Source organism: Chionomys nivalis, chromosome 8, assembly GCF_950005125.1.
Source record: "Chionomys nivalis chromosome 8, mChiNiv1.1, whole genome shotgun sequence".
NCBI lineage: Eukaryota > Metazoa > Chordata > Mammalia > Rodentia > Cricetidae > Chionomys > Chionomys nivalis.
Window position 1 is genome coordinate 67644074 of NC_080093.1, and position 12574 is coordinate 67656647.

At 47.7% G+C, this 12574-nt stretch overlaps 1 protein-coding gene across 2 annotated transcripts in view; it reads right to left on the bottom strand.

Moving 5' to 3' along the window:
* The window catches only part of Plpp4 (phospholipid phosphatase 4), a 144016-nt gene that overhangs the window by 117340 nt on the left and 14102 nt on the right, over positions 1-12574 (bottom strand). Inside the window, exon 1 of one of the 2 annotated variants that reach the window (XM_057779294.1) lies at positions 6875-7287. The exons of the other annotated variant lie outside the window; for it this stretch is intronic. Within the exon in view, the coding sequence (XP_057635277.1) occupies positions 6875-6930 (56 nt within the window). The 5' untranslated portion in view covers positions 6931-7287. Of the gene's footprint in view, positions 1-6874; positions 7288-12574 lie in introns of those variants that run through there. 2 annotated transcript variants of the gene reach the window in all.

A 12574-nucleotide genomic window follows, 5' to 3' on the forward strand; every position in this document is an offset into this window, starting at 1 on the left:
GCTCACGGCAGTGTGGAATGAATTGTCACAGCTGAGGCAAAAGTCACGTGGAAGCACACACCACTGTGAATCCATTCATGTTGACTCAAAAACATGTATTAGGGCAGCCACAGAAGTAGGAATGGCATCTGGCGGCTGCTCTGGGCTGCTCCACGGTTACAAATAGGGTACTTTTCTTTGTGTCTGTTATTTTTGGATTGAACTAGATGAAATTTCCAGTTTTGTAGGTCAAAACAGTCGAACACCTACAATTTCATATGGCTCAAACTCCCATTTCAATGGTAATATACCTTTAACCCCCTCTGATAAGGCAGAAAGAAGCATCCAGCACTGACCAGCTGATTCCAGCTTTCTGGAAACTGACCTAAATGCCCCTACTGAGTCTGAGCCTGCTCTCTGGGCCTCTGTTTTCAGTAGAAACAGTGTAACATCAGCCCCCAGCTTCCGGGCAGCAGCTTGGTATGGGCTGTCCCCAGGATTCACTGTGGCATGTACCTGCAGGCAGCAGCTTGGGATGGGCTGTCCCCAGGATTCACTGTGGCATGTACCTGCAGCATCCTCTCACTTCAGAACCTCAAAGTGTCTCGAAGTGGGGTTTGTAGCTCTTCCACACATGGCAGCAAGATAATCATGTTTTAAAGACACAACATTACAAAAATGATTTTTATATTTACAAACACTATCCCTGAAAAATACAAGTGCCAAGCTTTTATAAGTCTTGTGTGGCTCATAAGAGGTATCATCGTTATAACTGAGCTAACTGTATCCACCAGTTCTGAAACTGATCATCCCTTTTTGTCATCTCCCTGTGGGAAAAGACCATCAGTCCTGAGATTTCTGGGCTGAGCCATCTCACTTTACGATGGCCAATATTATTTTTAAACAGAAGCACTATTTGTCAGTCAATCGGGAAGCCGCATTTCCAGGGCAAGAAGACACTTACTCCTACACGCCGAGATGAAGGCAAGAGGGTGTTTGATGGAGAAGGCTCCTGGGTGTGGGTCTAACTGAACTCGGTGACTCCAAAGGCAACAGGAACAGATTGTTTCCATTAACACATTATCTGATACAGATGAACTGGTGACACTTTTGGTCCCTAAGAAGCCAGGGGGCTGAGCTCTCCACCCCATTGGATAACAAGACCCATCAGCTATGAGGGTTGGGGTCACTGAGTTTATAGTAAGCTGAAACGCTAGGTGGGCTAAAAGGAATCCCTCAAAATATACTTAAAGGACTTTATTCTTTGCTAGAAGCCCCATAGTGAATAATTTATGATAAGAATGGTATTAGCTATTGGTGGCATTCCTCTTCACATATTGGATTTATTTTAATAAAGGACAACAATGGCATTCGCTTTTCTGAGCACCTACAATGAGCTAAATACTGTCTCACTTAATAAACACAAGCCTGTTGTTCATGAATATCGTTCCATGTCCTTATTAAACAGATGGGGACACACAGCTTTAAGCTGGATAAATAATTTTCCCAAAGACTCACTTATAAGCTTATAAGAGGCAACATTAGGATAGAAACTCAGGCCATCTAAGGCTAAAGGCCACAGTCATAACAAGTCTACTGTAGTGCCATCCACAGACACTACATATATGTAATAAGGATTAATGAGAGCCAGGAGAGACGACGGTAGCTTCTACTTAGGCACTAAAAGCCCCTATTCTAATCAAATCCAGTGAGCCATTATCTACACTTCTCATACTAAGTAACTAAGGTTCAGAGATCCAAAGCAATTTGCTAATTAGTGACGGCAAAAATTCAAATGTGAATCCATATAAATCCAAAGCCCATGGCCTTCCGTCATACCACTTTGCTCTAATATGTCATTTGAAACTTGCTGTAAATGGCAACAGAACTACTATAGGTGTGCTATCGCAGAACAGACCAGTGCTGCAGTAACTAGCCAATCGCCCCCCACTCAGTTAACAGAGCTACCTTCTGTCCTAGAATCCACCTACAATGTCATGAGCCTTCATGGCAGCTATCCTGGTGGTCCTCTCTCAAAAGTATGTATGTCGGTATACTATGCGCTCCCCTAAGGAAACTCATGCTACCTCTACTCAGGGCTCCCTGGACTAGGGCTCCTTGCCTGGCTTCATTGAATTTCTTAGCAGGGCCAGGGAGGGCAGCTTTTTCACACAGCCTAGAAGGTGAGAAGAAGCAGAGGAGACTTTGAAAGAGCAATACTCATTTACGAAAACTTCCTAAAGCCTCGTCGATGGGAAGACTGTCCGCTGAAAATGCAGACCCCAGCATTTCTTTCACGTCAATCATAGGTTATGAAGTGCTGACCTGGACTATGTAACTCTGACACAGGTAGCCAGCAGCCCACCCTTGGAAGTAGCTTAGTCCTGTGTTGATAGAGCACACGCAGATTTCTAGGGAAATGGCCATAGGAAGCTAGGTCAGAAGGTATCAACCAAGCCCATGGACGGGTCACATGGGGAACAAAGGGGAAAGGAAAGAGGGAGGAGATGTCACTTAAACCCTAGTGCACTGTTGGCAAGGCAACGCCAGGCAAGCACAGAGACGTTCGAGCCCAGGACAAGACCATCTAAGAGAGGTACTCACATACTTCCCTGCTCTGGGTGAAGCAGAGCAACCACAGTAGAGCCACACACTGCTACCCACAGGAGTGAACAAGCCCTGTGTGACCAATGGAGTGGTCCTTTAACACTATTTGGCAAATATCTGAGCAGATGGCTCTTTGCTTCAAATCTTCAGACCCGGGCTATGAAGACGGCACAGTCTACAGAGTGTTTACCTTGCAATCTTGGAGTCCTGAGTTTGAACTCCAAAACCCAGGTTAAAAAAATAACAACAACAAAAAGCTGTGCACAGTGGCACATGACTGTAAGCCCCACCGCAGAGAAGACAGAGGCAGGTGGATATCTGGGACTCACTGGCTAGCTAGCCTACACTGCTTGGAAAGTTCCAGGCTGGTAAGAGAAAAAGTCAAAAAAAAAAAAAAGTGAACAGTGCATGAGGAACAAATAAGGTTGACTGCTGGCCTACACACACACACACACACACACACGCCTGCCTGCCTACCTATGTACTGGGCCTCCTTATGTTCTAGGCTCATTTCCTATCAGGAAATATCTCATCTTGTCAGTGAAGCTACATTCTGTAGCCACACCTGGTGAGCTGTTCCCAGTCTGAACTGTGCCTGCAGGCTGCCAGGCCTTTACTCTGCAGGAATGTCCTTGAGCCCAGGCCTGCCTCATACACCTGGCACTGGAGGCTGAGGTGAGCAGTCAACTCTGGGCAACACTCCCTGGCACCTATCCCCCACCTTCCCCTCACTCCCTGGGCTAATTATCCCTCCTTTGCCATAAACTGAGCATTTTTACACAAGCTACCACGACCGAGTCAGGCTGGAGTCCTACAAATGTCGTATGTGACGTGTATTCTTGTGTATGGAAGCATTTGTGGGCATGCGGGCACCAGCAGAGACACGAAGAAGGTATTACAACTCCTGGAGTTAGACTAAAAGGTATTTGTGAGATGCCCAATGAGGGTCTTGGGCACTGAATTTTGGTCCTCTATAAAAGCACTAAGTGTTCAAAACCCCCGAGCCATCTCTCCAGCCCCCATATGTGGTAGCCTTCCTCACTACCTCACAAATTGCTTTTCCCCCAATGGATGGGAACCCCCATACCGGCAACAACAGTAAAAGTTACCAGAATACTGGTACTAGCAAACCAAGAGCTCAGGGCTGGTGACCAGGAGCTCGGAGCTAATAGGCGAGGTCCAGCTCTTGCTGGCATCTATAGAAACACTTGCTGATTCTCTCCTGGAGTCTTGGGTGACAGCTTATTCCTATCTCTGGATAGGACGAATAGGGACCCTGAGGCACACAAGCGTCAGAGCACTGACTGTACCCTCGAAACTGGACATGGCCCTCTTAAGTTCCCCAAACATGGAGTTCCCGTAAACACTGTCCTCTGTTAAGCTAAGGGTAACAAGCTACCCCAGTAGCATCCCTGTTTATAGCTGTTCTTCTTTTGTGGCTGTTTGCTTGTTACGTTTGGAAGCAGGGCTGCTCCAAAGGTACTGAGTCTGATTGTCAACAGACCTTCATCTCTGTGATTTGAGTGTACAAATCCTGGACACCATCCCTGACTTCCTCCCAAAGGGCTTTCCTTCAAGAGTCACCAAGACACGGTTCACAGGCTCATGGGGTCAGAACATATTTCATTAGCCCTCCCTTAAAGTCTACAGGGAGGAGATCTGTGGATCAGCTGAGATGACATGCCTGCTTCCAAACAGGGAAACACGATCAGAGGGGGCCACATCTCCAGGAGAAGCGGGGGGAGGAGGGAGGTCTCTGGAGCAATGGTTCTCAACCTGTGGGTCACAACCCCTTTGGGGCTTGAACAACCCTCTCACAGGGATTCACCTCAGATATCCTGCACATCAGACATTTATATTACAATTCACAATAGTAGCAAAGTTACAGTATGAAGCAGCAATGAAATACTTTCATGGTTGGGGGTCACCACAACACGAAGAACTGTATTAAAGGGTCACAGCGTTAGGAAGGTTGGGAGCCGCTGCTCTAGAGCTCTCTCTGGTTTAAAACTCGCCTCTCATCCTGGGAGACAGGGCAGACATGACAAGTTCAAGTGGGCGATGAACTACACCATCCATGCTTGTCAGTGTGGCGGGGAGACCAGGTTCAGCTTGCCTGAAGGGGTTTCCCAAGTCTTCTAGAGCTGTGGAGACACCCATCTCCTCCTCACTACAGTGTTGCAGAAAGGAAGAAGACTTCCTTCCCAAAGCTAGCCTCTGTCAAGGCGCCAGGAGCTTATCTGAGGAAACAAGGGGTCATCTGTGTCCCTGCTCCTCCTAGGCTCTCCCCGAAGCCGTTCTCTGTCTGAACCGACACCCGCAGCTTGTCCTTAGGGCCAATCTGGTCTCTGTATGTAATATTTGTAATTTCATAGGAAACTCAAGACTCGTGCCAAGACCGACATCCGTTTGTGTCCTGCAGTGGGAGGTGATTGCAGATCCCCCACTGAGGACACAGGAGGGGGCTTTGCAGAAAGACTGAAAAGTGACTTCTTTTTTTTACATAACAATCTTAAAAGAAGCCTGACACATATAAACATCCTCTACCAAGTTTTCTAATTCACTACACGAGCCATTGTGTATTTGTAAACATTTCCTAAGTGTTTGGAAGAATGTTTGAAGGGAAAAGTGAGAACATACGAATATGTACACATGGCTAGACCCTTTTAAGACAAATATTCCCGGAAGAAATTCAAGCAGACAGCCTGCGAGCCCACTTCACTTTACTCCTGCATTTTCTTCTTGTACAGACAGTGCCCCAACAAATGTTAGCGTCTACCATGCACTAAACACTAGTCTATCATTTTTAGCAAGTAATAATTGGATAGGGTTTTAGGCTATCTGCCAACTGGAAACTGCCCATAAACCACCCCTTGGAATGTTTACTCCAAAGGTAGAGAGACAGAGTGAGAGGAGAGGAAAGGGCATTTTTTTTTTTCAGTTGCATCAAGATCCAACTGAAGTTCCCGCTCCTTGTTCCCAGTGAATAACACCAGTGTTCAGTAGGAAGGCTGCACGGGGAGGGGGAGTGGGGTGGCCCGCATCTGGGAAGCTCTCAGCCTTTTCTGATGGTTTGAATGGATCCTCAGGATGAATTTAATCCCTAGTTTAAACACATATGTGGGCACACACATACACACACACACACACACACACAAGCGTTACTTTCCATGCGTGTACCTTGAGGTTCACAAGTAGTCGTTGATATTACACATCTGCCATGATTGGGGGGGCGGGTCCTGTTTGTCTTGATGGGACACCGCACCCCCCCAACACACACACACCAAGATACCAGCAAATTCAGAGAGTCCATGCAACTTTAATATTTAAAGTGTCAGCCAGCAAGGGGTAGGAGAGAGAAAATCTGGCCTGCTACTAGAGGGACAAGTGTCAGCCTTGATGACTGCTAGGCTGGCTGCTAGGTGGCTTTAAACAAGACAGACTAGAGAGAGGAGAAAGCTCCCTATGGGGGGCCTTAGGACCAGTGAGAGGCAGTCCGGGTCCCTGAGGAAGCACAGGAAGCACAGACATGGTTGAAGGAATTGCACTAGGCTCCCTCCTTTTTCGGAAATGACTATTCCCAGGTGCAACCTGGACATTTCAGTGCTGTCCCTGAAGGGCTTCTGTCTCTCAGGAGAAGAAAACCCACACGTAAAAGGAGCTCCTGGTGTTCCCAGCCCCGCAGGCAGCTGCAGTTCCTGACCTGCCCAACCCTCCATGGCAACAGTTTTCCAGTCAGAGAAGTAAGGCAGACACCTCTTGGGAAGATGCTCCGTGGGGCTGTCAGCTCAGGAGCCAGGGACATCCAAGGAGACCTAGGCTGACCCTGGCTGCCCCGGCACAGCACGGGGTGGCGGGAGATGGGGCCAAGAGCAAAAACAACCAGCCATTATCAGCTTCAAAAGATCACGGAGAGAGAAACTTCCCTACGGCACCGGCCAGGCTGCATGTCCTGGTTTAAGGGGCAGCCTAAATCCCAGGGACAGGTGTGCAGAGCTGGCGAAGGCTCAGACTTGGGTACCCTAGTTAGGGGGGTGCCTGACGCGCTTCCAGACTAGGGGTTACTATGGAACCAGATCCCAGTCCCAGTCAGGCATGCTAGGATCACTGTGCACCAAGGGTCCCAAGAAAAGGAGAGGGTTGCCTTTGATCCCACAGGGTACAGCCCAGGCACCAACCAAGGAGAGAACCTCGAACCCAGGCCCCTGCGGGACGCAGCAGCTCAAACAAAGTTGGGGATCCCAGAGGCTGGGTCTTTGGGTCCCCCCCGCGGCGCACCACTACTTACACAAAGACCCCAAAGAGCAGGGCTCGCACCCCGATCTCGATGGCCAGCTCCCGCATGGTGCAGCCGGAGTAGCTCCCGCAGCCGCAGCTGGCGCTGTCCGTGGCTCCCACGGCTCGGCCGGAGCGGCTCGCCAGAGCCTGGGCTGTGAGGGAGGCGCGCTGCAGGCCGCGGGCGGGGGCGGGAGGCGGGCGCGGGGTGGGGGCGGCGGGGAGGGCTCAGCCCCAATCTCACGCTCTGGGCTCCTGGACACCCAAACAACACACCGGCCGCTTCGTGTTCCACTCGCAATCGCGCCAATCGGGGGCGCTTCGGGGACTCCCTGCTCCCTTGAGCCGGGTGCAGTTTCCGTGCCTTGGACTCGCGCCCCGCACCCGCGACCCGGGAAGGGAAGACTGGGGAAGCCCCCGCTGTCGTCGTCGCGGCCTCCCCAAGCGCGCTGCGTGGCTTCCCAGATACTGGGCGGCCCCTGGGCTCTGCGCCCGGCTGCACGCTCTGCCCGCGGCCGCTGCGCGCCTCCTCTCCAGCCCGCGACTCCTGCTCTTGCTCTCTGCTCCTTCCACACACACCCGCACGTGGGCTTGAAGTGGATGGGCGCCTTGGGGATTCTCTCACTCAGGGCAGCCCTGGCATCCTCTGGCCCTGCATGGGAGCACTTATTCCTTCCTGGTTTCTGCCTTCCTAAACCTTACCAAGCTCAAATTCTTTCCTTTCCCACCCCTGAGTCTAGGAAGTTCCCACGAGATTGCTCCCAAGCTTCTCTTTCTCTCAGAAGGTGCCAGAGAGTCGTACAAAAACCTTGGCACAGACTGAGAGCAAAAAGTGAACCCCGGCCCCTTCCACCTCGTGCCACCAGTGCTAGGTAGTATCCGGGACTCCATCTCTTCCCCACCCTCAGTGGCTTTGGACCACAGCAGCGGCCCCGATGCATCCCTAGCTGCACATGGCAGGCCATCATTAGGCAGTTAGGCAGCAGGTAGAAGAAGGAACCTTGGCCCCATGGCTTAGTCAGAAATTCAAGTATAAATATCGGTGACCTGGGGGTGGCGACCACAAGCCTGAACCCAGCTAGATCTTGGCTTTGCTTTCCCATCGCCTGTTGGAATTATTATTCATGATTGCTGGGTTGTCTCTGGGGAGCTCGGACTTTTCCTGGATCTTAGGAAGGACCGCTCCAGTATTCTGTGAGCAGGGATGAATTAGAAGTTGGCTTCTGGTCCTGAGGATCTGACGTGAATCAAAATAGGAGCAGGTAGAAAGCAGGTCTTGGGCTGGAAACTTGGGCATCAGCAAAGGGTAAGCAGACCCTGTACCCAAGGGCACTTGTCAGACCTTACACGGCTGATCCGAGGCACCTCAGGGAGGAGCCCGGGCTGTGTGGAAGGAACACGACACCATCCCAGCAACTGAAGACACGGGAGCAGTGTTTGCTTTCTCCACGGTGTGCGCCAGCATGCCATGGGTGCTTGGTGAGCATTGCTGAGCGAACAAATCCTTGCGTGGCTGTATACATAGCCAGGCACATGGGACATCACAAGCAGGGAGATGAGGACAGCTATGGAAGGGAAGGATGTCGCTGTCTCCCCCTTGACTTGGGCCTAACAGCTATGAAGACAGCCATCTTCCCACAGCTTGATGAAATAGTCCAAGAGGCCCATGGTGAGCTCTGGCGGCCTACAGCTGAGATTGCCAGGTAGCCATGTTCTGGGTGGGTGCTAACAAGGATGCTAATGTTGAGGCATCAGTTAACTGTAAGCACCAATGAAGCCGCTATGCAAAGTAGGGTGCTGGATACTAGGATTAATAGCTCACCTCTTCCCTGGAGTAGAGGGCATCTGCCAGTCACACAGAGAAGTGAGACAGGGTTAGGTGTGTGGTGGAGATCACAAACGAGAGCTGTAGGTTTATGTTTTTATCTGTGGTCTGTTTGAGGCAGGGCCTCGTGTACCTCAAGCTGGCCTCAAAATCCTCTATGCAGCCCGCAAGATTGGCCTTGGATTTATGATCCTCTGGGTTATAGGCACATGCCATCTTTATGGCATAAGAAGTATTATGCTTTTCCCTTCTTATTTGTAGTAGAGTTACCTGGAGAGAGACTTTGGAAGAGGATGTGACTTCAAACCAGTCACGTCCCTCTGAGCTACTATGGTGTCCTACCTCAAGATGTGCTAGGGCACTGGTGGCACAAAGCTTGTGGGTGCAGCCAGCCAGCATCTGATTTGACTTAAGGCTCACTCCAGGAGATGGAACCCACCCCTGACATGACTTGGGTGACCAAGAATCTGAGACTAGATAGCCCAGGGTCACGGGTAAAGCCAAATACTACTGTTCTGAAAAAAATAGCAATAAAACGACTCCTAATGACATTCTTCTATACTCTTAGATCAGCGTCTTGATCAGCGATCATCAGAGAAGCGTCCTCCTGCAGCAGGTAGAAACAAATATAGAGACCCACGGCCTGACATAATGCTGAGAATGAGAGACCTAGAAGCAATCGGCCCTAAAGGAGCTCAGAGAACCCTGGGGAAGAGGAAGCAGGAAGAGTGTAAAAGCCAGAGGGAGCCGGGCGGTGATGGCACACGCCTTTAATCCCAGCACTCGGGAGGCAGAGGCAGGCGAATCTCTGTGAGTTCGAGGCCAGCCTGGTCTACAAGAGCTAGTTCCAGGACAGGAACCAAAAGCTATGGAGAAACCCTGTCTCGAAAAATCAAAAAAAAAAAAAAAAAAAGAGCCAGAGGGGATGGAGAACACCAAAAAAACAAGGCCCTCGAAATCATCACAGCCAAAGCTCATAAAATCTCACAGACTGAGGCATCATGCACAGGGCCTACATGGGTCTACAGCAGTCCTGACGTATATATCATGGCTTCCAGTTCAGAGCATTTATGGGGATCCTAAGTGTGTTAACAAGTGGGCTTTCATTTCTCGTGCCCTCTCTTGAGCTATTTCCCTGCTGTTTGTTTGCTTTGTCCAGTTCTGACGTGATAGATTTTGTTTTATCATATTGTATTTCAATTCATTATTATGTTTGTTTTCTAATGAAAGACAGAAAGAGAGGGAACCCAAATGGGAGGGGAGGTGGGGAGGAACGGGGAGGAAAAGCCGTAATCATGATATACTATGTGAGGAGAAAAACATCTATTTTCAATAAAAGGAGAAAAAAGGAATTTAAAGAACAGCCCAATCCAAGCCCCACCCCTCTTGATGCTTGAACAAATGCTGTACTTTGTCATCTGAGACATTCAGTGCAGGCTGTCCATCCTGGCTCTGGAAAGGCCATCACCTTCGAGAGAACTTGTCTAGCCTTCAGACAGCTCCACTAAAAGCCCACCTTGAAGGGAACTCATTACTCTGCAGCTTCTATCAGTGCAGACATCCTACTGGCTCTGGTCCTGTCTACTGGCTGCAGACAGTCACTGTGGTCAGAGCAGCCTCAGAGCAAGCAACAGGGGTTCCCACCTGAATTTATTTATAGAAGAAAAATTATTGCAAGGTCCATGGTCCTGACAGCTTCAAGTTCCATTCATTCAGAGTACAAGTAACATCATCAGGGCTTGATTTTTTTTTTTCAGCTTTCAGTCATGTTTGTCCTGTAGGGACCTACTTGGAGTCCTTAGAGTTTAAAGATGACTGAAAGAATTCTATTACTCGGAATCAGTTTGAGAATAAGATCCTTGCCTTGATCCCATGACTCCCCCCAAAAGTATCATTCTGAATGACATTCTCACTTCAAATCCTGAACCAATCACCACGACCAGAAAATCATGATGGATTGCTTGTCTCAGGCCTGGGTCACTGCTTCATCCCAAAGCCCCTGATTGTAAATGGGGCCAAGGTGAGCCTACAGGCAGGGCTGATACTTTGGAGTATAGTACAATTTGATGATGTAGTAAACAGTCGTCTGTACCATGACCCTGCAGAATGAAGACATCTAAGTGTTGTGTGCCTCCCATCCCCATGTTCTAGCCAACCAGCGATACCTAGTAAAAGAGCTGTGATCTGAGCACTCCGTGATAGGCTGCCCATCTGCTGCCTCTGTCAATACAGACTGTAGGGCAGACTGAAGCCAAGCTAGGATGGATTTCCAAATGCTTGTCTTCAACTGCTGTAAATGGAGACTACATTTGGTTTTCCGGCCACCCAGACCTAAATAATCACACAATACTATATTAGTTACAGCACTGTTTGGTCAACAGCTCAGGCATATTCCTAGCTAGCTCTTACATTTTAAACTAACCCATTTCTATTATTTTATATTTAACCTCCAGGCTTGTGGTGTGTTACCTCACATCTGGCTTCTTGGGCAACTACATGGCATCTTCCTGACTCTGCCTTCTTACTGCCTACATTCAGTTTAGTTTTCCCGCCTAGCTATATTCTGTTCTGCCATAGGCCAAAACAGCTTCTTTATTAACCAATGGTAATAAAACATACACTGCATGCAGAAGGAAACCCACATCATCTCCTCTTGTCTGTCTAAATAAAAAGGAAGGTTTCAATTTTAACATAGTAAAATTACATATAACAAAACAGGTATCAAGCAAGAATTACAGTTATAATATTTAGTCTATTTGTATCTGACAAAACTGAAGAAAATAATTTATCATCTAATTTATCTTTTATCATAACTAAGGAAAACTATAACTGTCTGTCTTCTACTCCATCAAAGATCCCAGAAGGATATAATATTACCTAAGTAAACAGGAAGTACATTGTAAGCAACTTTCAAAACTCTAGAACTGACAGAGACATCTTGCTGCCTAGATAGTCACCCAAAGTTCTTCTGTAATGTTGGGGTATCCATCTTCAGTCTACAGCCCATTTATATCTGGAAGACTTTTCTATGAAGCAGAAAATTTGAAAGACTGTTTTGCCTGTATTGGCAGTTTGTCAATCAATTTCTTCTGTGTGCTGCAGAACATCTAGCAGACTCTTTCATGAAGCAGGAATCCTGAAGGACTATCTCACCATCTTTTGGCAAGTTCAGCAGTCATTTTTCTGTGGGTCCTACATGTCCAGTTTACACAGTAGACCATCAAGCAGTCCAGGCAAGAGCAGTTTCTTGCTCAAATGGCTAACAAAATAAGGAGCCTCTTTGATGCCCATCATTCTCTTGAAATAGATTTGTGCTATCAGAAGAAGACATGTCTCACTATTGAGAAAAGTGTAAATTCTTAAAACATTTTAAATGCCTTATTCTGTAGGTCTTTGAAGTGTTGAAGATTATCTATCTAACTGAAATATATCTCTGTATATCTAGAAAAACTAACATGACCCCAAGTTTGACTACTATAAATGACTATCTATTAATCTACAATTTTTAATTATTTATTAAATTTTTAAATGAGCTGTATAAACACAATACCTTAAACAGGAATAGAAATACACATATAACAAAACTGATTGTAAATTTGTATTAATAAAGCAAAGACCATCCCAATGCAAAGTATTCATTTCTATATAATATCCTCCCTCTTTTTTAGAAAGAGATTGACTGTAACCATTAACCATTTATAATCAAGCCCTTTTAATCAAAACAAACATTTATAGACAATCATTTTGGAAATTTGGACCCTGTTTTCTATAAACTGCTTCCTACTGTTTGTTGGGCAAAGTATTTTTAGGGTTCATGGAGAACTTTTGGGGTTTCTTCTTCTGTTAAACCACATTAGCCTGAAAGGGATCCAAAGGTTCTCATCTTCT